This window comes from Nipponia nippon, unplaced genomic scaffold (genome assembly GCF_047370975.1).
Source record: "Nipponia nippon isolate SJK-2023a ecotype South Korea unplaced genomic scaffold, ASM4737097v1 scaffold_15, whole genome shotgun sequence".
NCBI lineage: Eukaryota > Metazoa > Chordata > Aves > Pelecaniformes > Threskiornithidae > Nipponia > Nipponia nippon.
This window is the reverse complement of record NW_028262331.1, coordinates 408,767-433,805: the sequence shown is the minus strand read 5'-3', so window position 1 is coordinate 433,805 and position 25,039 is coordinate 408,767. Positions and strand designations below refer to the sequence as shown.

General features: G+C 45.5%; 1 protein-coding gene across 9 annotated transcripts in view; it reads right to left on the bottom strand.

The window, feature by feature from the left end:
• Nucleotides 1-25,039, bottom strand: part of BAZ1B (bromodomain adjacent to zinc finger domain 1B) — a 50,434-nt gene that overhangs the window by 12,854 nt on the left and 12,541 nt on the right. For 8 of the 9 annotated variants that reach the window (XM_087752304.1, XM_087752298.1, XM_087752297.1 and 5 more), the window contains 9 exons: nucleotides 23,406-23,527; nucleotides 22,402-22,599; nucleotides 18,439-20,134; nucleotides 13,415-13,553; nucleotides 12,792-12,922; nucleotides 11,077-11,188; nucleotides 3,564-3,662; nucleotides 2,944-3,121; nucleotides 1,674-1,859 (listed from right to left, as the gene is read on the bottom strand). In XM_087752304.1, the coding sequence (XP_087608430.1) occupies nucleotides 1,674-1,859; nucleotides 2,944-3,121; nucleotides 3,564-3,662; nucleotides 11,077-11,188; nucleotides 12,792-12,922; nucleotides 13,415-13,553; nucleotides 18,439-20,134; nucleotides 22,402-22,599; nucleotides 23,406-23,527 (2,861 nt within the window). Of the gene's footprint in view, nucleotides 1-1,673; nucleotides 1,860-2,943; nucleotides 3,122-3,563; nucleotides 3,663-11,076; nucleotides 11,189-12,791; nucleotides 12,923-13,414; nucleotides 13,554-18,438; nucleotides 20,135-21,003; nucleotides 21,211-22,401; nucleotides 22,600-23,405; nucleotides 23,528-25,039 lie in introns of those variants that run through there. The other variant, XM_087752305.1, reaches the window with a different exon arrangement.

The following is a 25,039-nucleotide window of genomic DNA, read 5'->3' as shown; positions in this document are numbered from 1 at the left end:
CAGCAATATTCAGAAATCCTACTGTTCCAGGGAAAGTACAAATCAGGATGCTTCAGTCACAGAGCACTTTGTCTGACCAGGCTGCTGTAGCCCAAAGTTCTGCAATTGCTAGAACGAAGCCCGCTGCAGAAGCCCGGCCTTGCTGTCACGAACAACGCTCCGTGCCCACGTCAGTAAGTAAGAGAGCAATGCTCTAAGGTCGAATGGAGTAGCTAACCATGATCAAAATGGCTCAATTTTCAGGCAAATAAAAGCTTGGGTTTTAAATCTGATAGAGCTTTAGCAATAGTAGAGAAGTGACCAGGGTTCAAATACAGAGCTCACGCTGCCGAATTACTATCCATTTAGATATTGTAGTAAATCTGATGTTACCCTTAAAGCATGCCCTACAGGTATAACCCTTATAGTTAGAGCTGTAACACACACGAGAGTAAGGCATGATACGGGTTGCTGTAGATATAGGAAATGTGATGATCCAGGTCCTTTTTGTCCCAGACATAACTGATTTTTACAGCTCTGTATTCTGCTGACAGCTTTTAGGCTAAGGTAGCCTTCTATTCCCTTTGCACTAAAGGCTGGAAGGTTCAAAGTTAGCGAAGTTTAAACACTTCAGGACAACTGAGGAATGTGAAAATTTCTAGTGCCTATCCAAATATCCTGCTAAGACGGCAATGCCACAGCATAGCAAAGACCTGACGTTCAAACAAGGGTTCAGCATACACTGACAGGAGCTTTAAACAAAAAACAAAACCAAAAAACAACCCCAAAACCCCCACACCCCAGCAACAGTCAAGCATCTAATATTTCTTTTTCACGTTGGGAATTTCAAATGCTTCTGTCGATCCAGTTCTGATCTTGCTACTTCTGCTGAAGTCAGTGATCAATCAGGACAGAGCACTTCGAAGGGGGCGGTGGGGAAACTCTTGTCACGGGTCACTGATGTCCCATCCAACGCACCCAGCTCCCATACAAACTACCCCTGGGCACTAGTATCCCTCTTAGGATGAAACACCGGTACAGCTCAACTGCCTGTAGGACCCTACCAAACCCTCCGCAGCTCTTCCCCACCCCTTCTGGGCTTTGATTTGGAAGGCTATGCATTTACCCTCACAACAGCACTTTTCTACTGCAGGCACATACGGCTTGTTTGCCCAGATGTCCAGACATGATGCATGCAACCCACAGTTTGGCATCTTCTTTGGGTGTTCGGTGCATATGACAATATTTACCTGAACCTAACTCCCTTGCAGTCACCAAAGCCTCACCATGTCTCTCCTCCTCTTTACGGATCAAAGGCATTAAGCCACCATCAGTCCTCTCTGATGGATACAACTCCTGTTAAGTACTCTAAAAATGCTCCCCAATATGCTTTTATTAACGTACCCAACTTCTGTGAGGAACTGCACGAAGGAAGTCAAATATTTGACTTGACCCATTTCCTGCTCATAGAGAGAAAATTAACTGTGATTCCACAGCGTGATTCTCATTTTGCCAATACCTTTACCCTTCAAGATAACCAGGGAACACCTGGCCCCATAAACAACAAAAACCCACTGCACTCTAAACCTGGAATGGGGAGAAGCTGCTCAGGATTTAGTACCTGATGAAATATAGCGTCCCTGCTCAAAGAGTTATATTACAAGGCCAATACAGAGCCCTGAAGTGAGCAATACCTTAGCTTCTTCTGCCATTTTCTTATCTTCATCTATCTCCTCAGCCTTGGCAACGTAGTCTTCTCCTTGATGTTTCCTTCTCTTCTGCTTGGGGGCCATGAAACCTTGCAGAAACTTCTTAACAACACCAGCTTGGAGTGCAATCACACACTCTCCAAAATCCTTCAAGCTCTCTAGTGAGTATACCTGTTAGGAAGAGCATACGATCACGTAACAGTTGGACATTGCTCTCTGTGCTGTTTTAGGTGGGCCTGTCCTGCAAATGGATACATGGGATACTTAACGCAGCGTTGTTATCTGCCATACTTGGTTACGAAATCAGCGTATTGCTGCTGCCTCTGCTAGAGTTCATACATAGCTGATGATCATGCATAGCACTGTTCAGAAAAAGGCATCAGGCCTGGGGAAAAAAAAAAAAAAGCCAAAACAAAAACCACCCAAACCCCCCAAAACCCCAAATCCACGATGACCAAGCACTAAGCCATTCTTCCACTCCTTTAGTGACTTCACTTTTCCCCTCCTCTTAACACTGATGGTCTCATCTACACGGGGAAATCTCTGCAGCGACTCAGGACGCAGCTTAAACTGAGCTTTAACCATTCCAAGCCAGACAATGCCGTCCTGCAGTAGGAGGAGCTGCGCTGGTCACAGGAGCGTGTACTCTACCCACACCAGGGAGATTTATCCCCTCCTAACGACACTCTCTGCACCAGTAATGCTCACGTGAGTCAGGCTGAACTAGCCAGAGCACTAAAAAAAAAAAAAAAAAAAAAAATCATACTTTAGTTCAATACACAGTAACCTCCTTGCGCTGACATACCCATGAGCAGCACTGGAACTGGGACACAATCGTTACCCCAAGCCTAAAGTGGTCTGAATTTATGAAAAAAAAAAAAAACAAAACCAAAAAAACCCCCTCCAAAATGGAAAACTGCTGTCTCAACAAGACATGCTGGCTTTGACGCAGTAGCTAAATATCAGCTACAAAGAGTTCTGCTAATGCTCCATAAAGAAGTCCGCCACCAGATGAAGGAAATAGGACAATTTAACAGCTGTGCAGAACACCTAGCTCCAACATTATGGCCCACCTACACCAAAACGACCTCAAGCCAGCAGCTGTGTAATCTTGAAATAATAGTTTAGAAAGAGAGAACACGTGAGAAAACCGATTTTCCTGATCCTCTTGTCTGAGGAGAACAAAAGACTCAAGACCTTCCACAGAAAGTATCAGCTCACGCTTGTCTTGGTACTATCTTGCCTGTTCACTCACTTTTGCTTCGTATTCTGGTGTCACATCAACATATCCCAGGCCTCCTTTTTGCAGCCGAGTTGCGACCTCAATTAGATCACTTCGGAGGTAGTTCAGCAGTTCCTGGTTGCCATCACAGGATTTGAGGCCCAAGTTCTGTTTCCGAGCCAAATGGATAGAATGCGTGATGTCCTGATACCTGGAAAATCAAACCCAACCTTTGAATACATGCAGGCTGCAGCCCTGCGAGCTGCGTGGGCACTGGGGCAACAACGGTGTCCGCCGTTATCTACACGCTCCACCAGTGCAGGATGTTCTTTGAAAGACGCCTGAAAGCACACGGTAGTTCTGGCTCTGCGAGTGAAACAGCACTGCCTGTGTTTCCAGTTGCAAGGAGCAATTTAAAGATTGACAGAGCCTCTTCACAGTTCCGATCATTACTTACCAGGAACCTGCAGTTACTGCCCAAGAAAACCAGCAATTTCTCGTCCTCAATACCCTCCCCTCGCGATCAAAGCAAAGCGCAGAATGCTGCCCCGGGAATGGACGGGCTTGCTGTGACGAGGATACGCTTTGACTTTGAGAAGGCACATACAGGAGTGGGGAAAAAAAAAAAGAAGAAAAAAAAAGAGCAGGCTCACCTTTTTTCCAAACGCTCCTTTAGCTGGCTCTCCCTCACTCCTTGTGGGTGCAGGCAATCTAGCAGCTCATCCAAATCCTTCTGACTGTCACAGAGAAACCTGAAAGATATAACATGCACCAACATCAGCTGACGTATCTCTGTGGCAAGACAATTCCTTCTTCTAACTAGTTCACAAGTATTAGTAGGCAGGGATGACAAGTAACCGATATCCCAACCCCATGGAGCAAGGTGAAACACTTCCAGTAGTGCTGGCATAAGCATTCTGACTCAGACTGGCCTCGTTTCAAGGTCCCCAAATGGAGCCAATTCCAGGGTAAGAAAAATAAAAACAAAATAAACACAGAACTGATTTATAGATTTTTCCCCATTGAGTTTATTAAAACATTGGCATTTGAATTTAGTCATCTACCCCAGGGACTGGATTCACCAAGTTGCAGTCAGTTTAAGTAATACGAATGTCATTTTAGATCCACTAGAAAAGATTAACATGCTACGCGCCGCATAGCATGGCAATTTAATCATTCTTTCTGAAGAGCCCTCGGCTTCTTTCATTAACCCAAGAAGTCCCTGGATTAACAAAGGGTATGTCCCAGCTTACAGCACAGCTGCTGATGAGGTAGATTTGTGACTGTGATGCCCTCTGCAAGCGCAGAAGTCCTCCTTCCTAAGAAGCTCGCCTTAACTTGAAAGCTCAAATGCAGCACGTGAAAACCATATTCATTAGCTTTAAACCTTTCTGCTCAGAAAACCCTTCAGGACAGCAATGGTAATCAGCAGTTAGCTGAACCGAAGAGGGGAAAACGTTTGCAGAGTTCTCTACACGAGACATTCGCTCTGCAATTCCAGAGTACAATCCAGTTTTAAAGCTGGGTTGTAGGTTTAAACTAGCTTTAAGACAGCCTGAAATTCTGCTCTTTTCCTGTTTTTTTCCCCCTCAGCTCTATTCTAGGATGCCATGGAGCCTCCTCACCTGATGGGGACAGGGATTCAACCTGCGCTTCAGAGCTCATTTACAGCAAATAAGACTCATTACCTATCTTCTGGAAGAGGATTGCTCCTTAGAAGAGGGAAGTGAGGGAATAGCAAAATCAACCTTATATGGAAACAACTGCAAAGGACCACTGTGTGATCCTTACCAGCCACAGAGAAGACTCCAGATCTAATTTTTCTTCTTGGGCACAAGCTCAGATGAGCCAAGCAACAACTAGAGAAAGATGCTGTTCTGGCTCCTCTTGGAATAACAGTATCCGCAATGCTTATTTTTCTGGCAGAAATACTTACTAAATATCATATCTGAAAAGAAAATATTTCAGAGTTCTAGTATGCTCATATTAGGGGAATGGCCTCACAATTTGCATTCAGTTAGTAAATTAATTAATAAAACATAGGCTTGATCGTTTAAAAATGGAAGAAAACCAGTTTCTTGCCAGTCACCTGCTTCAGTATACTCCAACCCTGCAGAGCATCCCCACTTGGCACACCGAGATCAAGTCTTTGGGCCACCGCTATCCCCTGCACCCCCTCCCTGCGAGAACAGGACAGAGCAGCCCCAGGTGTCTGTCACCCGCTAGAGCCTGGCACAGGCGCTTCAAAAGCAGTAGCCATTAAGGGCTGGCCATGGGATCCAACAGGCATTCACACAAACCTGTAACAATATAACTTGTGTCTTTTTCTTATAGACGCCACTGACAGTGACTAATTAGCACTCCTACGTTCACTGGAAGGTCTACAGACCGACCACTGCAAGGACTAGCACTTCCGAGTCTACTGACTTCTGCTAAATAAAGAGAAAATTCTCTATTTGGTATCAAATTGCTTCCAAACCCTTGGGGCAAATCTTGGGATTGGTCCTAAGCCGTATTTCAGTATGAAGAATCTATCACAATATGGGAATGGCGTAAACCAAGCTTCACAACAGCTGCCCTGCAGATACCCAGCAGAGGACTCTTTCTCAGGCATGCTGAGAAGGTTGCCTAAGTCACGAGGAAACATCACTCACTGCTGGCGACACACCACGGGATCCAGTTGGAAAAAAAAATATCTGAGAAGACCACGCCCGAGCTTTCTCAGCTTTCCCCCATGGCTGCAAATTTAAGGAGGGAATTCCCCGCACAGTTTTGTCTTACTGTAAAAATGGAAGGGCACTGGAAACAGCATATGGCGCTTGGATTCTCCAGTGTTACGTAGTCTGGGGAAAGACAACACAGGCTGCTGGCCAGCGTGAGAAAGCAGGTATCATCCTCTTAAGAAAGCCAGCGATAAGCCCTGGCACAACTTTGTTCCTGCTGAAAAGGAAACGGGACAGGGAAGGGAGAACATCTGCAACAGGTACTTGAGTCTTCCCAGTTTGCCCTGAGAGTAAGAACTGGGATTTCTGGGAGAGGGAACCGTTCTACATCAGCTTGAACTAAAATGTGCAAATTATAAACGTATCAAAGAGGTACCTGTGTGAGTTTGATTAGTGACACCTTGCTGCTCTGTGCAGCCAGAGCTCCTGCTTCTCAGCCTAGCTCCACGCACTCCCTACTACCTGAAGGAACCACCTGCACCTCCAACTAGGGCTCACCCAGCACGAGGCTGGGAGCACGGACATGATAAGACAGAGCTGGCATTTTAAATGGGAGAGGCAACAGGGGTATGAGCTTGTGGGTCTTGATAAGAGGGAGGGGAAGGCAATTGGTGCCCTTCACATGGCCTGACAGAGCTTAATAACAATCCAGAGTGATGGGAAAGATGCCTTTGGGAGAGTCAAGACCAGATGGAGGTCTTCAAACTGATTGGAAAGGGGGAAATCCTGACTGGGGCAAGGGCTTCCCGCATCCCTAAATAACAGCCTAAATTCTTTTCTTACATTTCTGGCAGCACAAGCCAGCAGACAGGTCAGCAATCAAACCAGAAGGGACAAATGGCACAAGCAGCAAGTCAAAAGGAGCTTTCAGTATTCACTCAGGCTGCATATTCCTACCTGTTCTCAGGCTACAGGCTGCAAGGGACAGAGAAAGGTATAAAACCTGGACTGCAGGCTAGGGAATGAAGAAATCAAGAGGACAACATCTAGAGGAGCCCAGGATCAGTACCTGCTCTGGAGGGTTGGTGGAAACAGGGGAACTCCATCTGTAGAATATAGGCGTGAGAATGGAGTCTGTCAGCACCCACTCATGGTTAACTCAAATTGTCTGCTGAGGGGACCCGCCATATCATGGTGTATTCCTAATAGATGAAGAACAACGGGAGTTACTCTGCAGAGATGCCACTGTTTCCAAAATTCAACTGCTTTCTGACCAGGATGAGCAAGAAGTCTCCTGCATACTAACACACCGCAAAGGCTGCGATTAACCCGTGGTTCTTGCGGGAAAGACCATCATGTACACAGCTCACACAGCACTAAGGTACGGACAAAAAGACTTTTTCAGGGACTGTGTGCCCAGAAGCTTTAAACGGGGAGATTTTTTTAGTAAGCATCAACATCAGTGAAAGTGGTGCACAATGTTAGAAATGGGGCTGGTCCATCTGTCTGGAGGAGACCGAAGTAACCGAGCATTTATGGTTCTGAATGAGAACAGTGGTTCAGCCTCTGCACTTTTAGGACAGAACACCGGGTCCTCTTCTTTTTGGGGACAAAGTACCGAAAGCAGAAACCACTTCCATGAGATGCTGTTTCTGTAGCTCTTGGCAGAAGTAGGGAATCTGTTTATTTCTCCCTTAACAATGCCCCACCAGCTCCCATCCTGAAGGGGGAAAGGGGCAGGACTGTGAAACACAACCATTCACAGAGTTAATTTGCTGTTCGTGTCAAAGTCTCATCGCTCTAGAGTATAAAAGGGTGAAGCTGAAGATGCTCTATGTGCGCTGTGGGGCTACTCTCAATCCCATGTTAGATGTACTACTAGGAAAAAGAAAAAAAGAGACAGATGGCAGGAGTTAAAGCAGAACACAAAGAAGTGAAACTTCCTATGCACCACGTGCTAACGTTATGAGTTATAGCTAACAAATCCTTGTATCCAGACAACGGGAGGTGCAGATATCCAAGGACTTCCGTGTGCTCTCAGGGCTTCCCAGGGTGTGCAAGGACAAGGCACAAAAAGCAGCCAAGGAGGAGACTCTTCCCTAACCATCTATGCTTATGGGAGTCCTTGAGATTGGAGAGATCAATGGCAACGGCCACAGAGGAAAATATAGAAATAGGAATATGGATTTCCTCAGAGGGAAGCTCTAGTTGCTGGCTGTCCCCTGAAATAACAGCTCTCAGACAGGTACTTAGCAAACAGGCTCTGTGCGTTCTAGAGCTTTAAAGAAAAGCCTTTCGGCTGAGGAAGCTTACTGCTTATCTGCAGAAATGGCTTTAGGTGGCCCTGTCAGCTAGGAGAAAGTCACGCAGACAGCACGGAAGAATGCTAAGTTAGAAGCGGTTACATTTTCTTTGAAAAGCTGCCATTGGGCCCCCTGCTCGCTTTAAGGGCATGAAGGCCTCCATCTGGCTCAGATCTTCCATTTGCATTGCTCTACCTCGCCATCCTGACACTGCCAACCTGCCTGGCAGAACAGCGCACACAGGCATGACACTCTCAGTAAAAAAATCAGCAAGTGCTGTGGTTGTTAGCAGTCTTTCCTCGCAAGTACCAAAAAGGACAGAAATCAAAGACACTGGAATAAGAGCCAGGCAAAAAAAACCCCAAAAAAACCAAAAATCCCACCCAGCTCAGTATCTTATTTCTGAGCGGCAAAAGGGCAGCGCAGGCACGCAGTGGTATTTCTTCGACCTGCCCCTCCAGATTTTAGCATCTGCTGGTTTGAGGACTTCCTTGTGTGCCAGGACAAGAACCTTTGTGCTTAATGCTCCTCAATGAACTCCTCTTTCAGCGATTTGTCCAACTGGTGCTTTGAACGGGTACAAGTCTGAAAATCCAGAGCAGCTGGTAGCAGCGAGCTGCATACATCAGCTGCATGAGTACTTCCCTCTCTCTTTCAAAGCTGCCATTTGCTAGTTTAATTTCCTGATCCCTTTTTTTCCTGTATCAAAAGAAAATCCTTTTCTTTAGGAGACTTCCCCATTCTCTCCCCGCTGAACATACAAATTAAGAGTATTTCTGTAATTTGTTTCATATTTCTTAGCCAATTATTCACTCATGAGAAGAGCTTCCCTCTTGTCAGGCCCTGGAACAACAGATCTTGTGAAGCAAGATTGTTCCCCAAGGAAAAAAAAAAAAAAAAAAATTGTTTCGCCTTTAGTCTGTATTTCGGTTTATCATCCTTTTTATTTCCTTCATTTAGGCTCAACCACAGTTTTTAAGTAGGCCGCCTTACCTTTTTTTTTTTTTTTTTAAGTAGGCCTTCTTACTTTTAATAGCTTCCTTATCCCAATGTGAACCATACTGAGAACGTTTTGTTATCGCTGCTGTTTTGTTTCCAAGTTTCCTCAAACCTTTTTTTCAAAGGTAAGAGGCAGCACTTGCTTTCACCATCTAGCATGGAAACTTTAAGACAATAGCTTTGAAAGCATTTTAGCCTTTTGGCTGCCATTTTAAGCTTTTTTTTTTTCTCCTTTTTTTAAACAAGCTTCTTAATTATTTTGTTGGTCTCTTTTTTTAAAAAAGGAGAATACCGCATACTACGGTCACTTTGTACAAAGCAGCTCTTAGTAACAGAATATCATTCAGACCCAAGAGCGTACAGCACCTGGTTCCACGAGCTGCTTCTGGGCTGTCTGCTCTGCGGAGCACCCCTACCTCGGTAACCGCTCTCCTCTCTCAGCGTGGCATTGAGCGCTGCCACCCTGACTGAGCAATTCAACGCTGTAACAACAAATACTACGCTTTTCCAAGCTCGGCCTGGAACGACAAGTTGCAGGGATTCAGTGCTACTTAACTCGTCCGATTTGGCTCTATGTTGTCTTCCCTTTATAGCAATATGCACTATTAATTTAAGCTACTGTTTTCCTTATATAATTTGCCTTTCTACTGGAACACATCTTGCCGCCTCTGCTAAATGAAGATCACGTATTAGAAGAGGCAGTTAGAAAGAGCAGAGAGGACTTCCCTGTGGATCGCACTGTCCTCTATGACCTCCTGTTTCGCACCCATTCCCTAGGAAAGCCCAACTGCTTGAATTCTGGCTATGTGACAAGATGTGCAAAGGACTAGACGGAGACAGGGGTGGAGATTTGTCATGGCGACGTCGGACAGAGAGAAGGCACGCGGAGGAAACTCTGCTGTCTCCTATCACTCGCTAGCAATGAAAGAGAAGGGGTAGAGCAATACAAAGAGTCAGCACCCAGTGTTGATGGTTTAGATGAGTCAAGACATCCACAGATTTCGGTCTCTGACAGTGCCTGGCGGGGAAGCAGGAACATCTTTAGTAAAGTCGTTCTGACTTGCAGCAGTGCAGCTACGCTTTGGAGCTAAGCTCCTGACTGGGGATATTTATCAAAGACCAAGTAACCCCACTTTGTGGGTCAGCAGTGGAGAACTCTGGGGAAGAGCCACTGCTAAGAGGGGAGCTGCAGGAGCAAGTACTTTGTGACAGTTACTTCTCAGGGTTATCTAAGAAATGCAGAGTCCCTCACAGGCAGTGCAGTAGGCAAAGCTGTAGCTGGTATTTTCTGGCACAGGGACACTGCTGATCACTCCTCACCACACAGGGCGACAGCTGACATAGGAGATTTTCTTTCAAGATAAGAGACATTGGTAGGGCCAATTACTGGAGCAAGTCACAATCAAACACGCTCAAAGGTAGAGAGTTGAGATTTGATTCACTTAGAAGACACGTTGGTGGCTTGGCATTGGGAAGCATTAAAGGGATAACAGGCTGTCAACATGGAAGAATAATTTTGCTAAGCTATCATTATCAGTAGCAACAAAAATCAATTCCGTGACATGGTGCTATAGGAGAACACATGGACACCACCACAGCCTGCTGTGAAGCCTAGGAAGAAGACGCTGACAAGGAGCTGGGGGGTGGCTCTGCACATCTCACGTACTGCAAGAACAGGCAGGACACAGGCCTGTCTCCAAAGATCTCAGCGAAGACTTGAACGTCCTGTGCTCAAGGACTCCATGGGCCACAACTCGGGTCTGCTGAGATGAACCATGAAAGAAAACCTAGACACACCGAGCTAGGTCACTGCTCCCCTCTTTTTTTTTTTTTTTTTTTTTAAGTAATGCTTACCAATACTGAAAAAAGCACACAGCAATTCTTTTAAATTAACAATTCTTCTGAGTATAAAAGATTTAAAAAGCAATATATCAAAGTAGCATTTTACCAGCTTAATTTATACCGGCTTTAAGTCTGATTGATTGGGTTGATTTTAATGGTTCCACTGGCTCTTGGACTGGCTGCCCTACTAGCCATTCACTACTAGTAACGATATCAGTAACAGAGGCCTGGAGAGCTGCTCAACTAATCCAACTGTGAAGTACTGAAAGAGTACTAGGTATATATTAGCGTCTAGCAAAAGAAATCTGTCTAGTTTCCTTGACCTCCGAGCACTCTGCAGCTACAAAAGCACGCGTTACCATAAGTTCTGTCCCTGCTTGGGTGCCGTGGTCTCTGCGGGAAGGTCTGCGGCATGCACAGACCGGTGCAGCTTGCTCACTCTGCCGTCGGCGGCTGCGCTCTTCCGCTTGTCTGAAAAAGAAAAGCACAAGCTCGAGTGGATTCGCGTTCATCTTCCTCCTCAGCGAGTATTTTTATCTTGCAAAAACTAACCTATCTCCAGCTAAGTGTTTATATTCGGCATCTAGGCCAGCAATACGTTTGTCAGGGAACACTAATCCAGCATTAGTTTGCTAAAGCTCACGGTATATGCATTTACAGAAATACAAACAAAGATAACGGATTTTTAAAGAAATTACTGCATCATAAAGCACACACATAAAATTAAGAAAACCATTCCTACTATTTCAAATACATAAAACTAGTTTCACTTTTTAGCTATATGCTGACAAGGTACTTTTAGAACTGAATGAGCTATAAATAGGACGTATTTGTATTTCTGAGCATCTTAGACAACAGTCTGACATGAATTTAAACCTTTGCTTATTTAAACCTTCGCTTGTTAAGTTTCAAAAGGAACGTGCTGAAATCTTGCACGCTAGCTGGGTAAACACACAGGCAGGAGCCGAGAAATGAATACAGCTGGAACAAGCTGGCGTACAGGAACACGGCTGGTCAACGTTCAAAAAAGCGCACCGAAGAAAATACACCCATCAAGGGCCACTGAAGGATACCAGCTCCAGCTCAACACGTCACCACGACGCAGATGGCTGGGAAGTTACGTGCTGGAGGAAGTATCCCACTGCAGGTTTGCCCTCTTCCGTTCTTCTACAGACGTCTACTCTGCCCCTTGCCTAAGACAGAACGCCACCAGGTGAGGGCTCTCTGATTTAACTCAGTACAGCCCCTCGTATGCAGCGTTGCTGTAGATGGACTCGACGTCAGCCTACGACGCTTCAAAAGCAAGAAACCATCAGACTGACACTGCAACTGGAGTCAGATTATAGCATGCTCCTCTGCACCAACAACTATTTCCACATAGAAGCGTTAAGTTTCCCTTCCCACAGATTGATCTTTGTGCGTGCCCAAGTCCTGCCTGCCAGGCTCCCCCACCCAGGCTCCAAGTCAGCCAGGCACAATTACAGCGGAAGCACTAGAACTTCAGCCAGTTGTTGCACCTCACCTGCACGCTCAGCACCAGGGGAACAGCAGGCTGAGAGGACATGCGCAAGAGGGCTGTTTGCCAAAATGGCCTCAATCAGCAAAGCTATAGGTATCTAGAAGATCGACCGGCTTGATACTATTTCACAGGTTAATCTGGGAGTCTCGCCACCGGTGGAACGTTAGCATTGGGATGGACACCCTCACTCTCTGCCGCACACAACTACTTGTCCAAGAAGTCTGGCACACTGCAACTCAGCAGGTTCAGAGTAAACCAGAGGGATTAGTCCACAACTGATATCAATCTCACTACTTTTAAGAGAGAGGGGATTGTATCCCGAGGTCCTTATGCGGTACACCGCAGGCAGGCTCAAGACCTGCAGCAGCAGGAAGGAGATCATTGTGAGCGTCAGACTCTCCCATGCGCCGGCTTCTAGAGTTTAAAGGCGGCTTAAATCAGAGTATCCCCATGAAAACACTCAGACTAGGCAGTTCTCTCTTGACAGTCCCAAATCCATTCTAACAGTGGGACGGCAACAAAGGGAATACCCGCAGAGCAGCAGGCTGACCATACCTCCTGGGCTGTAGTCCTTCTTAAAATCTTCTTTTTTCTGATGGGGAAGGATGAATCTGTAGTCTATGCTGTCATGTACCCAGCCTTTCTCAATGAACAAGCCAGGAACCTCATCCGAAAACAGCCAATACCTGTAGGAAACAGACATGTTAACGGGTACCTGTCTCCTCTTCCGGCCAGTTACAGACATCCGCCTGTATTTGCACAGAGGGGAGAAGCACCTGTGTGCTCGACTCAATAAAAACTGAATGCACGTGTGTCTTTGTATTAGCACAGTTGAGAAACATGGAAAGCTTTTATTAGAATCCATTCTAAGAGCATTCCTGTGGAACAAACATGACAAAGAGAAGATGGTAATTAGGCTCGAGCACTCACGCAAGCACTTGAAGCTCCACTGGCTAGCGGATCCTGACCTCCACGGGACGGCCTCAGAAAGCCGGCCACGTAAACCAGCCAGGGCCGTTACACTTCACATACACAAAAAAATTCTGCTCTGCTCCACAGTTCAGGACACAGGGAGTCCTCTCAACACCCTCCATATCCATCACTTCTCAGGGGCGGCTATCTGATAAAGCGCCTCTCAGAGGGGAGAGCTGGCAGCTCGGGATCGTTGCCTTTCCTACCTGTTATGATTACGATCGGTGCCAATTGGGGTCCTGCGCATCACCAGCTTCGCTTTGGCAATTCCATCCTGGAAAGTTTTCTCAGCTGCAGCTTTATGCTTCCGGATTCTTTCTTCCTCTGCTTCTTTCTCCATCCTCACTGTTGGAATTAGCACAGAGAAGAATTACCTTGCTTTTATTGTATCCAGACATCAGTATTCTCTTTTATTTTACTCCACCATGGGTGGGTGGGGGGAATTGGGGACCTTGGTTGATATTCTTTCAGCACAGCCATCCACCCTTCGTCCTCCTTTCCACCCACCATTCTAGAGAAAACTCAAGAATTATTAAGAAGTCAAGGCATGAGGACGAACTGGGCTGAGGAAAGAGGAAAGTCTGGATAAAAATTTTCCGGAGGAATTAGTCCTCCTTATTATTTCTCATTCTAGATCAAAATGGCATCCACTGAATCCCATATAACAACAGGGTCAAAGACCTTTAGCTACAGCACAATATACGACCAGGACTCCTGCTCTGGCCAGCTCAAGTGTTGGGAGCGGTCCAGCCGTGACGCCACAGAGGTCAGCGCGGCTAATGGACACCTGCATTTCTACAACTGCAGCTATGGGGAACGCTCTCCCCACCACCTCACCTACCGAAAGACCACGTCTGGCGCAAGAGGCCTCTTCCAGGCACAACTGTTTTACAACAGTGTAAAGGACCGATAGAAAAATGTGGTCTTTGTCTCGACATTGCCGCCGTAGCGCCATCCAGCGTCGCGCTTCGAAAAGACCACCTTCCCCACAGCTTTAAGAAAAACAACCTCGTGCGCCTGCGCACAGACTAAAGGCGCGAAAAGAGCCGAGGCGGGGACAAAAAGGCGCGAAAAGAGCCGAGGCGGGGACAAAAAGGCGCGAAAAGAGCCGAGGCGGGGACAGCACATCCGTGGCAAACCGCACGTACGCATTTGTGACCCGCGCGTGCGTGAGCCCCTATATAAGGAGCACACGTGCCCCTCGGCGGGGCGGCAGCGGCGGCGCGTGAGAGACCACTCCTTCTGTTCTTGCACCCTCAAGCCTCCCCCCCCCCCCCGCTTCGGTCCCCGACGACGCCCGAGGCCACCGGAGACCCAGCAGAAGATCGTCAGGACTCGAGGTGGTGGCGATAAACTCCTTTTCCTTCTCTTTCTTTCTCTCTCTCTCTCCCCTATTCTTTTCCCCTCCTCCCTTGCCCTCCCTCCTCCCTCCGTTCTCTTCTCCCCTCGAATAAAAGTAAAAGGTTGTATGACATTTGACCGATTCCAGCGTCTTAATCTCGTCCTTGGGATCGTATCGAAACCTCCCCCGACATTGGATCGGGACAAACAGCGACCAAGTCCTATCTCCTAACCCCTCATGCTTTCCCGTCTATGCTATGATGTGGAAGAGCACTAAAATAGAAACCTCAGGTTTCCCACTCATGACAGAAGTATTGGAATTTCAGTAGCTCTCAATATCCACGGCTGTCGACAAAAAAAAAGGGGAAAGAAAAATATGAAGTGGCCTAAATCCTGGCATCACAGGCTCCTTGGCAGAACAAAACACATCATTTCACATCTCCAGGTAAGAAGCAAGAAGCAAGGCAGCTTCTGCCAAGAGACAAATCATTAAGGCCAACGGGATTTGTGCTTCTCATGATGGGTCAAGAGTCTTTCTACACTTTTGCCCGTCTCTGAAGCACAGGTGTACTTTCACCAAGAACAGCCTGAACAAAAAGGAACAAAACATCAAATTGAGTCACACCGGCTCTTCAGAGCCTGATCTCAGTCTAACAAAACCATCACCCCATCACGACTTGCACAAAAGCCTATGGGCAACATTCCTCTGTGTCCTGAGAAAACTTGAGGAAAAAAACAAAAAGGATGAAGAAATGAAGACTTATCTATTTGCTTCACAAAGGAAGGTTTGAAGCAGATGGAATAAGACCACATGGAAGGGGTGAGGTGGAGCGGGGCAGGTAAAAGCGAGCATATAGAGATCGTAAGCTGGCTGCCGTCGCAACTGCTTGCTAGGACTTTTCCCAGGGCTGCTACCTGCTCGGTCTGTTGCGGCCATTTTCTGTATCAAGACGGGTTTGATAACAGCTGATGAGTAAATACCCAGTTAAATCTCTGAAGTCCTGCCAATGTAATCAACCCTGACTGATTAGAGGAGACATGCTGAAAAACATACCCTTGCATTTGTTACACCAACTCGATGTATCAGCTTTTATAGAACCGTATCCCAGCAATACACCAACTTACAGTAATTGCAGCATGGCAGAACTGTCCTGGTAATCCATACGTGCCAGACACAAGCAGCTGCACAACTCGTATGTCTGTAAACATTAGCTCCTCCTGAAACCTTATGTCCTCTCCCTGTGTCAAAGTACTGACACCAGAACAAGCAGCAACAGCCACTCTCACAGTGCCAAAAACCTCGCGTCACCTAAATCGGAGTCTCGCAAACCACATCAGGAGGCCCATACTACAGGAAGAATTGTTCTCACCTTCCACTAGGAGACAGAGGCGATACGATTCCCCCAGGATTTCTCTCCTTGACACCTTCTCAAGACTTGTTGCCGCCGTCTGATGCTAGCACAAGGTACGCTTCCCTCCCCCTCCATACCCTCTCCTCAAGAGCCAAGACTCCAACCAAAACAACCCATACTGCCAGCAAACTCTTCACTTACAACATGGGATATCATGGGCAGACATGAGCAAGTGCCAGAGCAAGGAAGAGGCAAGGAAAAACCAGAAACTTAAATTTACTCTTACACCAAAACTGTTCAAACAAAACGAGAACAAAGACACCAAACTAACGGGTTCCTCCCCACATCTCATTTTCGGTCGTGATGGCCAGCTAGCCTCAGTTGGTACTTTCCTCTCTAGCAGGCTTCGTTAGCTGTATAAGCTTCCAGCTCCCCATTCTCCTCCAACAGACCGTACGGGAGCTATTGCTTCGTGGAGGGATAAGGCAAAGAACAATCAGTAAGTGCTACAGTGACATGGAAATGGAAGCGACTTGACTTTTACTATCAAGAAAATACAGATATTAATCATGTTATCTCAACAGAAGTTCTGTACTGACTTCTTTTGAAGTCAAGAACGAACAAAAAATACCTTTATGCCTTCTTACACTGGGTTCTTTTTTGAGCTGAGATTAGCTCGGTAGCACTGGCCACAATCCGGTTTAACCTGAAAGAGGTTAGGTGCTCCCAGTGTTACAGATGCTACCAGAATGGTGAAAAAGAAACCTCTGACGGCGAGATATGCATCTATGTATATGTAAAAGTAGTTGCTGACAAAACACCTATTGTCCAGCGCCTTATATATATGAATATTGAGCCACTGCACAATAGGTGTTTTGTCAGCAACTACTCTTTCACTTCCCCCAGAGACACCAACATTATTAAAAGCAAATGCAGCTGAAGTGGTGTGAAAGCCAGTACGCTGAAAAAGCCCACAGAAAGCCTGTGTGATGGTAGGAGCACACTGATGCAGTTCTCATTGCGGTTATCCAGAACTATTTTTCACATCCTGACACCACACCAGCCCCCCAGTCTGAAGTCCCGACCGGATCTGGGCTGCAGGGTGAGCTTGCAGCTAAGTACTGCACCACCAACATTAACCAACAGCTTTGGTACTTGGAGGGTACCTTTATGCCTGGTAGCAACTGCTTAACAGGTAAAAGCAGCCCTGGATGCCTGAAATGTGGAAAGGAAGCAGTATGAACTCAAATCTTAATGGAAGGCTTAATCCTTCCTTCCCTGCCAGAGAGACCTAGTTTTCCTTGTGGAGTCCAAAAGAATGAATTAAACTTCCTCAGCACGCAAGCCAAATGGCTCTTATCTCCATCAATGTAATATTGCTTTTCTTCATATATATATATATATATATGAAACTAGTACAAACGATCAAGTAGTATCCCAAGGAGTAGTGTCCAAGCCGTATTTAATTTTGCAGTAAAATCTTATCATGAACGTGAACTTAGTGTCAAACAACTGGAACACTACAAGAACTGGGGCCAAGACGCCATTCAGCTACAGCACATTAGATATTTGGTATTTTGCTTTTCTGGAGAAGCAGGACAGCACTCCAGAGCTTCAGCAGTTTATTGATAATTCTGAGACTTGCAATTCTTAACAGAAGATCTGAAAGGTCTGTTTACGTTCCGTGGGAGGCATACTCCTTTGGAGCCGCAGGGTATTCCACGTTATTTACCTATCCGTGGTCTCCTAGACCAGATACTCCCAGATTCCAGCTAAGGCACCTAAGCCAGGCTCCACGCGGGACGCTTGGCCCTCAACTGTTTCAGAAGGGAAATAACAACCTGGATGAGCTATGCTGTCCGCTTCCATCTGCCCAGTACCCACATTTACAACCAAAAAAATCCCTGAAGCGTAATTCCGAAGTATTTTGCTCTTCATATTCCACACTCCCTAGCAAAAAGCACTACCTACAGAGAAGCACACAAAGCTTGGTACTGCAGCTTGTGATTTATAGAGGTTTGAGGGGGCAGTTTGTATTTATATGACTCTATAACTAATTCTTTAAAGAGAGAAACTGTAAACTGAAATTTGCTGCCTAAGTCCTTATCTGGGAGAAGGGCTACCAGCATCGACCTGACAACGTGCACGGCCACAGCAGGATCTAGCTTTTAGGCAGGAAAGATCTCCTCTGTACGTAAGAGCCAGAAGACGTTTGGACGTACTCAAATTTTTTTTGTTGTTGTTTTCTGTCCCCAAAACATTTTCTGTTCTGCAGCCTTCCTGGGCCTGACAGAATTAGGAAGGTACTGAACAAAAGATACCCACAGATAAAAATGTAGAAGCAGTTATTGCTTTTTCTTAACATTCCAGATTTTGAGCTGCCATAGGAACCACAGCAGCTGAATTACACCTTTCCAGTGAGCAAACCCCTTAAAAGCCGGTAACGCTTTTGAGAATAGGCTGTCAATTTTGCCATTAACTTATTCCCCTCTACTCCACAACACACAAACGCTCTGCTCTCCTGGTATTTTTCTTACCTCTCATTTGTATTTCTTGTTGCTCCCTCTCTTTCTTGGCTTGGATGGCAAGAAGGCGCCTGCTCTTCACAGCACTGATCATATCATCAGCTTCTATTTCCACCCGGTGCTCTATTTTCATCATCTCATTTTTTTTCTTTTCATTTCTTCCCATCATATTCTCATCTTTCCCGTTCTCCTTGTTCTTGGCCACCATTTCTTTTCGCTTCTGTTTTTCTGCTCTCTTCTTGTCGTTTTCTTCCTTCAAGATAGCTAGGCGCTCCTTCCACAGCTCAGCTGACGTCTGCTGCTTGGCCTCCACGTGGTCCTGCACCGAGTACGTCATTAGGATCCGGTGGCACAGCGCTCCAAGTATCCGCAATTTCTCTTCGGGAGTCAACTCAAAGAACTCCGATGTCTCCAGTTTCTCCAAAAACTCATCCTGTACTTCATTATCCTCAAAAGCTGCCGAATCCTTGCTTTCATCTACATTATCCGAGACCTCACTTTCCTCTTGCACATCTGACTTGCGTAGGCATAGGCGAACCAACTCGGAAGCAGAATGCAAAGTAAGCGGTATTTCAGAAAGCTTCATGCCCAGCTCAGCATAATCTTCGGCAATTTCATCCTGCAGCAGGGTCTGCAAGAGAATGACCAGTACTCGGTTCAAATAAAGGAAGCCTCCCTTTTCTGCGCAAAGTGCTTCCATCAGGGAAACCGCCGTAATGGGATATTGAGCATCCGGCATCAATAACCCTGAGTAACAGCTCAGGAACTCCACCACCATGGCGACGTCCCCAAAGAGCGTATTAGGAAGTCCTTCGGGAGTATCGACCAGTTTGAAAGTAGGCAAGTTCTTCCCTTTAAGATCTTGGTCCTCATATCTTTTCTGTTTTTCCAGTTTTTCCTTCATCTCCTTCTCCTTCCGCTCCTTTGCTCTCTCCTTCAGTTTCTCTTTCAGCTTCTCCCTTTTCTTCTTCATGTACTCCTTTCGCTGCTCCTCTGTCATGGTGGCCCATTTCTTCCTGTGCTCTAGAAGCTCGTAGCGTTTCTGTACCAACCCTCGCAAATCCTCGGGGAGACGGGCGCGATCCTCATTTGACAGTAACCTAGCTGTTTTGGAGATGATGCAGGAAAGAGCACTTTTTTTGTCTTCCCGGTCTTTGTTTTCTTTGTAATAGGCAATGAGATGGAGTGCTGCAGGAGGCAGGTGTTTCTGGGGTTTGCTGGAAGACCGAGGGGTGCCCCCAGAATTCCTGGGAGCCCTGGACACCTTCGGGGTACCTTTAGCCATGTCCAGTAGTGTCATTTGCTTCATTTTCATCTTAGGGGTCTTCAAGCCTTTCCTAGGAGACTTTGATTTCCCTGATGACTTCTGCCCGTTCAGAACCCTTTTGCCTCTTTGCTTTTTGTCCAAGGATTTGTTGCTGCCCTTCCCTAGTCGGCTCCTCTTTGGAATGTGAAAGTTAGAACCAAGTTTAGCAGGTGACACAATTTTCATCACCTCTTCCAGCTCCTCTTTAGGACATTTTGAGTTCTTAGAGTTTTTCACCTTCAGCGGAGAGCCAATGATGGATTTCTCCAAATGCACGTGGCACCACAGAGTAGGGCTCAGTGGCTGGCCCAGGGATGATCCATCAGCTTTGGATTTCTTACAAGGCTTTCTGTCAGGTGATCGAGAGCTCTTCCTCTTGGTTGAGGGGTTGAGAGTCATATACTGAAATTAAAGAAAGAATGATTTGATGTTACTATTTAAAGGTAAATAAAGGTTATTTAAATCCTTTTCTGTCAATTATTTTTGCCTATGATTATTTTTAATGTATTTTTCCAGTGAACAAGTGGTACTCAATAAGTGAACGGTAACGGGCTTCTGCAATAGCTTTCAATATTCTGCATTGTAGTCACTATGTTGGTTATGAGGTCATTAGCTCATTCCAGAAAGTTCACATTTAACTTCAGAAACTGAAACGCTACAAATAATTTTAAGTGTTTCCTACTACATTACATAAAACCACTTCGTTTCTGCTTAAAAGGTTGTGGGGAGGGGTTTGCCTGGCAAATGCTGACATTAATTTCAAAACCTATTCTTCTGCTGAGAGATTTCTTATGAGTCATGGAGGGTTCGGTGCTGGGCCCCACCCAGAGGAAACGGAAGGAGCACAGAAGCGATGGGTGACAGGCGCTCAGAGACTGGTTTCTGAACTGCCTGAAAGCGTCTGGCAGGAAGGCGAGACAGGGTTCAATCCCGAAGTAATGCGATTGAATATCTGACTGCTTTGAAGCTGCTGAAATAACCTACCTGACAGCATCCTTTTGGCACAGAACAGTTTAGCCCAGAGCCAAAGAGAGACCGATTTCAGGACTATCTCAGCATCTCAAATTCAGTTTCAGGATGCACCCAGAATACGAATATATTTCAAGAAGTGAAAAATAAAATACAAGGATATAACCTTTCGGTTATGGATAAAATTACCAGAAAACAGGGGCTGAGAATTTGAGATTCCTTAGCGATAAAAAAATTCCACAGTGGTAAGCACAGCAAGAGGCGCAAGCATCTACGCAGCATTTATTTAAGAACAGACATACACAAATCTGATCCAGTTAAGACTGCCGTAGGAATATTCAGATTTTCTGGCTCAGGAACGTTCACTCTTGAAGGCTTTAGTTTAAGAGCATTCATTAGCCCGTTGGAGAATTTTTTACTGAAGATTGCACAATCACCAAATCCAATGTCTGCATAACTTCATTCCACAAAAATTCTGTGTTAAAGTCTTGGCTGAAGAGAATTACCTAAGCCGAAAGCATCCAGCATTGATATGAATCATGGTAACTACAAATTCACAAATATTAGATCTACAACTTACACTGTATTTCCGACTGTCACTTATACAAAGTTATTTTGTCAGAACACTAATTCTGGAGTAATAAATTCTCCAGCCGCTTCTCAAAATGTAAAAATTCAACGCAAAAATCATTCCCTACGCCAAGTGGGAAACACACTACGGAAAGCACCACCCTTAAAGCTAAGGGCTTCTCTAAGTCAAATGGAAGATGTTACAGTTGCGTATTTTCTCTCTCACTAAGGCTACGCCTCCCTCCATCAGTGTGCTGACTAAAGGAATTTGTACCCCACCAGCAAATACTTTAATTTCTATTAAGGCAGCGACCCCAAATTCTACAGCAAGGGTAAACGCAGCTCAAATATGAAGAATTTATTTTTCCCTTTAAGCAAATTTACAAGCGTCCAGAAGAGTCCATAGAAACTTGCTAGAAAAGGATGTTCTCCTCCTGATGAGGAAAAAGGGACACAGCAAATATTTCTCTTCCAGTTTTAGAACGATGCTTGACAAAGACCGAGTCCATGAAAAAGTCAGTTTACTAAATGAACAAAACAGTGCTTTCTACACCCAAAGATGGACTTTAAGAGAGCGGATTTCACGCTATGGCATTTACTTGGTTAACAGTATACTTGGCTGGTCATTACAAAGGGCTGGGAAAAACCCCGTCCCCTAAGAGTATTCAGCACAAAATTTGTGGTATCTGCCATCACTCAATCCAGCACCATACAAGAACCAAGCACGATGAAGTCAAACACATTCAGCTCTTGCATTGCAACCATGAAAAGGGCCCAATCACTGACATTACCAGGCAAGAACTATAGCTCTTCCATTTGTCTTACACCAGGAAATCGTGTCTTTACTTGTAGACAAGTAATGCAAACTATTGGGAAAAAAAAAAAACAAACAAGAAAAGGCAGTTACACCTCAAATTTTCACAGCAGGCCACTGTTTCAGACATTCAAGCTGTGCCACCTCACAAAGGGTCAATCTTCAAAAGAGTGGGCCTTCCTGCTCTGCATCTCTCGAAGGCGATGTACGCTTGGGAGCACCAAAACCCAACGGCCACACTGAAGTCTCTGCCAAGACCGTTTAAGGGTGGGGAACGGGTGAGAAAGCGAAGGAGGTACTTTTTAGGAATTCTTACCTTATGTGGGTCAAGCAAGAAGTCACTAAATTTACTGGGGAGAGAGTATTTCTTCACTAGCTCATCCTCCACTACCCACGGGGCATTCTCACACGTGCCAGCCCGTAGCGCGTTATGACGGATGAAGTACCTCAGGATCTCCTTGTTGGGAGGCCGCTCTGTACGGACCAAGCTATCTGCTGGTACGTTGCTGATGATCTTGGAGATAACAAACAGACATACTGTTAACATTTAACTTCTAACCACGTTATAAATACGTATCATTTAAAGAGCAAGGACCATTGTACTGCTTCATGTCCACAAACTCTTCACTCTTTCGAAGCTCTCTTGCAAAGACTCAAAACGATGCAAACAGCACTTGCAGAGCCGAGATGCACAACAGAGACTGGTAGGAGATTCAGTTAGCCAAAAAAATAAAAACCATGAGTTTATGTTGCAGATTTCTTGCCAAAAAGCCCACTGCTTTAATCTTTGACCTCCCTCTGGATTGTGCTTGCTACTAACTTAAAAGCTTTTACATATTAATGTTTTTTGTTTGTTTGTTTGTTTGTTTGTTTGTTTTCCTGAGACCAGAGGAGTAACTCTGCAAGCGGTACTCATTAAACTGAGGTCAGCACTGCCTCTCTTGCCAAATTAGCAAACAGATGACGAAAGCACGCAGCAGTGCTGCGGCTACGCAGAGCCTCCCGAAGCGCAGCTACCTACGACTCTCGGAGAAGCTCAGTTAGAACGAGAGCAGCAACTGCCGCTCATGATTTAACTAGTCCACCTCGGACCAATTGTCATTAACTGCCTGACTGGAGATTAACCAGTTACCAGCAGCCACTCTAAAGCTACTGCAGCACCGTGACTCAGTGTCACCAGCAGCTACGGCCATCCTGCTTCCAATGCCACGACTCCGGCAGAAAGTGCTACATCGTGCTGTACAGATGCACTGATAGTGATTATTCAATTAAACTTGTGTATTCATGTTATAATAGAAAGGATTCAAGTGGACAACTCACCTTATCTTCATTTTTCAGCTTGACATCGTATTTGTGTGGCAGGAATTTAGGTGGAACCCACTTCCTTTCTTCCTTCTTCAAAGAAGTGGGAAGCTTCCTAGGAGACCTACGTGCTCGATCGTCTGATAAAGCAAGGTAAAACACTGAGTGTCTTAGTATTAGAGTCAAAAGAAAAGTTAAAGAATCCAGTCCATTGCTGGACTGAGCACCCCACCCCTTGCTATCTATACAGTGTTCGGTTAAACTAGAACATCAGGAAAAAAATCCCAAATCGGGTTTTGGAAATATCCTGAAGATGCAGGCTGGGAAGGGAGTCCCTAACCAGCTCTGAAGTAGGAGGTAACACCTATCTTCAAGGAGCGTAAAGGACCACTTGCAGTATTTAAACCTATCTCTCTACAGACGGTAAGCTGCAACTCCCTGTGCAAAGGGAGAAAACGTCTATAAAATCCACGAAGGGGAGACAGGTTTCATAACTGAACCAGTAACCTGCTTAGGGAGCTCCTGCCGAGAGCCCTAGCTGTCTCTGCCATGCCATATTTGAAAGCATTCTACTGCGGGAATTACCGACTCTAAATTAAAGTAACTTTTAAAATCATTTAACTTTGGCGGCCGTTAAGCGTTTCACAGCTATGAGCCCTGTGTGTATGGCTAGTGTAGCTGGAGATGTTAAGCACACTTACACAACCAGTCTTTTTATTCTCAAGAGAGATGTAACTGAAAGAGCACACAGGCATCACATCTTCTTGCCAGCTGCCGTTGAGCCTATTATTTCTATATTTCAGGTTGCAAATGTTAATCATTAAAGACAAAATCCCAGCTTACTGAAGAAAGCGATCCCCAAATGTTTTTATGTTTGTGGCTATGACTAAAGAAAACACTACAGTCAGCATGATAGATGAGAATAATTATCTACTAAGTATATGCAGAATACAATGCTAGACCTAAGTCAGACTTTTAAATATACATATATATGTCACGTTGTAAGCCCTATAGCATTTAAGCTTCAGCAACATTATAGCTTACATGGTATAAAACCGAGTTCTGCCCACCCCCGCCTTCCAAAATCAGTCACCTTGGTTCGGGAACAGATCACAGATGCTACGGGCTCACCACGCGCATAAATGTGCGGCTACTTCCCACGTTAGCACTACGTTTCAGATAATGCAATGCAGAACCCTCTGCTCCAAGCATCCCTCGTTGTAGAAGTTTTTCTTTAAAATAAAAACCCCTGAATTTCCTAACGGCGATGGTATGTGTGAAAGGAAACTAATCCTCTCATCACAAATCACGCGGAGACGTAAATTTTGCCTGCTTTGGTTCCACATTTGTATTAAGAAGATCTTGATAAGCTCACAAATACTGAACTATGTTTTTCTGCGCAACAGCACAATGGAAGTCGTGTACAAGACACCTCAAGCTCTGTAAGGGATCTGCTTTCAGCGATCCGCCTCAATGCCTTTTAAGCAGCTGAACCTTATCTTTGCTGGATGGGCGTATCACGCGTAGCAAGTTTCTATTTAATAAATAACAATGTGTGGCTTAGGCCTGGCTCTGACTCTGAAGGACTCAGTTACACCACGGCCTCTGCAGGGCTGTACGCGACCTCTGCTTTTGTGATTTACTTTCTAGAC